Source organism: Lipotes vexillifer, unplaced genomic scaffold (genome assembly GCF_000442215.2).
Source record: "Lipotes vexillifer unplaced genomic scaffold, Lipotes_vexillifer_v1.1 scaffold1034, whole genome shotgun sequence".
Lineage (NCBI taxonomy): Eukaryota > Metazoa > Chordata > Mammalia > Artiodactyla > Lipotidae > Lipotes > Lipotes vexillifer.
The window spans coordinates 697,688-699,311 of NW_006790288.1; the positions used below are offsets into that span (position 1 = coordinate 697,688).

Genomic DNA, 1,624 nt, shown 5'->3' on the forward strand with positions numbered 1-1,624 from the left:
GAATGAAAGGTCTTGTGTAGGAAGCAGAGAGCTAAGATTCTAGGGTCAGGCACTTCTTTCTGAAGTGAAGAGGGAGTTGCATTGGAGTAAACTCTATTTACTCCAGAAAGTCTGGTGTGGTAGAAGAATACAAGATGTGGATTCAGAATCCAGCGTCAGTGCTTACTGTTTGGCCTTAAACCACTTACCTTCTCTGACCTTAAATTCCTCATCTGTAAGATTAAGAGGTTTCTAAGGTCCCTATTTAAGCACGATGAGTATGAAGGGACTCCAAGGAGTGCCCTCTGCAGATTTTTCGCCCTAGCCCCAAAGCGGTTATATTCATTTGTTCTCATAGCTTGTAGCTATTGTTGCCCATTACTGTGTACCATGCAGTATATTAGACGATTTACATAAAATTAACCTCAACAATTCAGAATAACTATTATTATTCCCATTTTATAGATAAGAAAATTGAAGCTTATTAGAAATTAATTTACCCAAAATTACATAGCGATCCAGGATTTACACTAGGTCTGTCTTGTCCCAAAGTCTATGCTTTTACCTGTTTCCTACCTGCCAGTGGAGACTACGTAAAAGAAAACTTAATGGTTAAAAGAAAATGACTACCCTTTCTAATCTGTTTTTCTCCCGCTCGCACTCTGGAGAATTTTCCTGCCCCTGCCCTCAAAGCCGCAGGATATCTTATTGCTACTTTGGTCTGAAAGTGCAGATCTCTGGAATTGCCCGTTATGTGTAACAGTTTAGGTCTTCCGGTCAGCCGGAACCAGCTGCAACGCTGCTCTCGCTGTGTGGGGTGTACCTCTTCGGAGTTCCTGGAGGTGGTCCCAGACTGGAGTGGCAGCTGTAATAACCAATAGGCATGGACATTGTTGGGCCGGAAGCCAATGAGGAATCTGGCGATGAAGAAGCGGCGATCATTTATTTGAGGATGTAGGACGGGTCTGAAGGAAAATGGGGTTGTATCAGAGGTGGCGGCGGCTTCGGATCCCAGGGTTACAAGCCTGCGGGCTGCACATGGTGCGTGAGGTACCCAAAGATTCCGAACCACATTGGACCCAGCCCAGCGGAACCCCAAAGTGTAGGCTCTCAACCCAGCCTGACCCCCTCTACTCCCGCCCTGCGTCTCCAGACCCGGCTACTCTAGCCCTTAGATGCGCCATCTTTTTCCTAGGGTCAGCAGCTTGCGGGGCCTAGGGCTCCCAGCTAAGGACCCGTTATCACCCAGTCCTTTTAAAGACTAGGGATTAGGACCACGGCCACATAAATGTTCTAATTTCCCACTGTCCCCAATCCCAAGAAGGAATGGTGGGACATGTGTTAGTTACCTCCTAACATCTTTCCCTCCAGGCAGCTGTGCCGACCCCTCCACACTGGTTGGTAGAGCGGCTTGGCCTTTTTGAGGAGCTATGGACTGCTCAGGTAAAGAGGTTAGCAAGCATGGCACAGAAGGAACACCGGACTATCAAGATATCACTTCCTGGAGGCCAGATAGTGGATGCTGTGGCATGGAACACAACCCCTTACCAACTAGCCCAGCAGATCAGGTATCAGGCCCATTCTGTACCTACCAGGATAATCCTTCTATCTCTGTACTTTCTCAATTTGAGCAGGGAAAGAGCTC

The 1,624-nt window shown here is 47.5% G+C and overlaps 1 protein-coding gene across 3 annotated transcripts in view; it reads left to right on the top strand.

The window, feature by feature from the left end:
* Positions 1-869: 869 nt before the first annotated feature.
* The window catches only part of TARS2 (threonyl-tRNA synthetase 2, mitochondrial), an 11,687-nt gene continuing 10,932 nt past the window's right edge, over positions 870-1,624 (top strand). For all 3 annotated transcript variants that reach the window (XM_007463510.1, XM_007463511.1, XM_007463509.1), the window contains exons 1-2: positions 870-1,020; positions 1,351-1,547. In XM_007463510.1, coding sequence (XP_007463572.1) covers positions 955-1,020; positions 1,351-1,547 — 263 coding nt within the window. In that variant the 5' untranslated portion in view covers positions 870-954. The remainder of the gene's footprint in view (positions 1,021-1,350; positions 1,548-1,624) is intronic.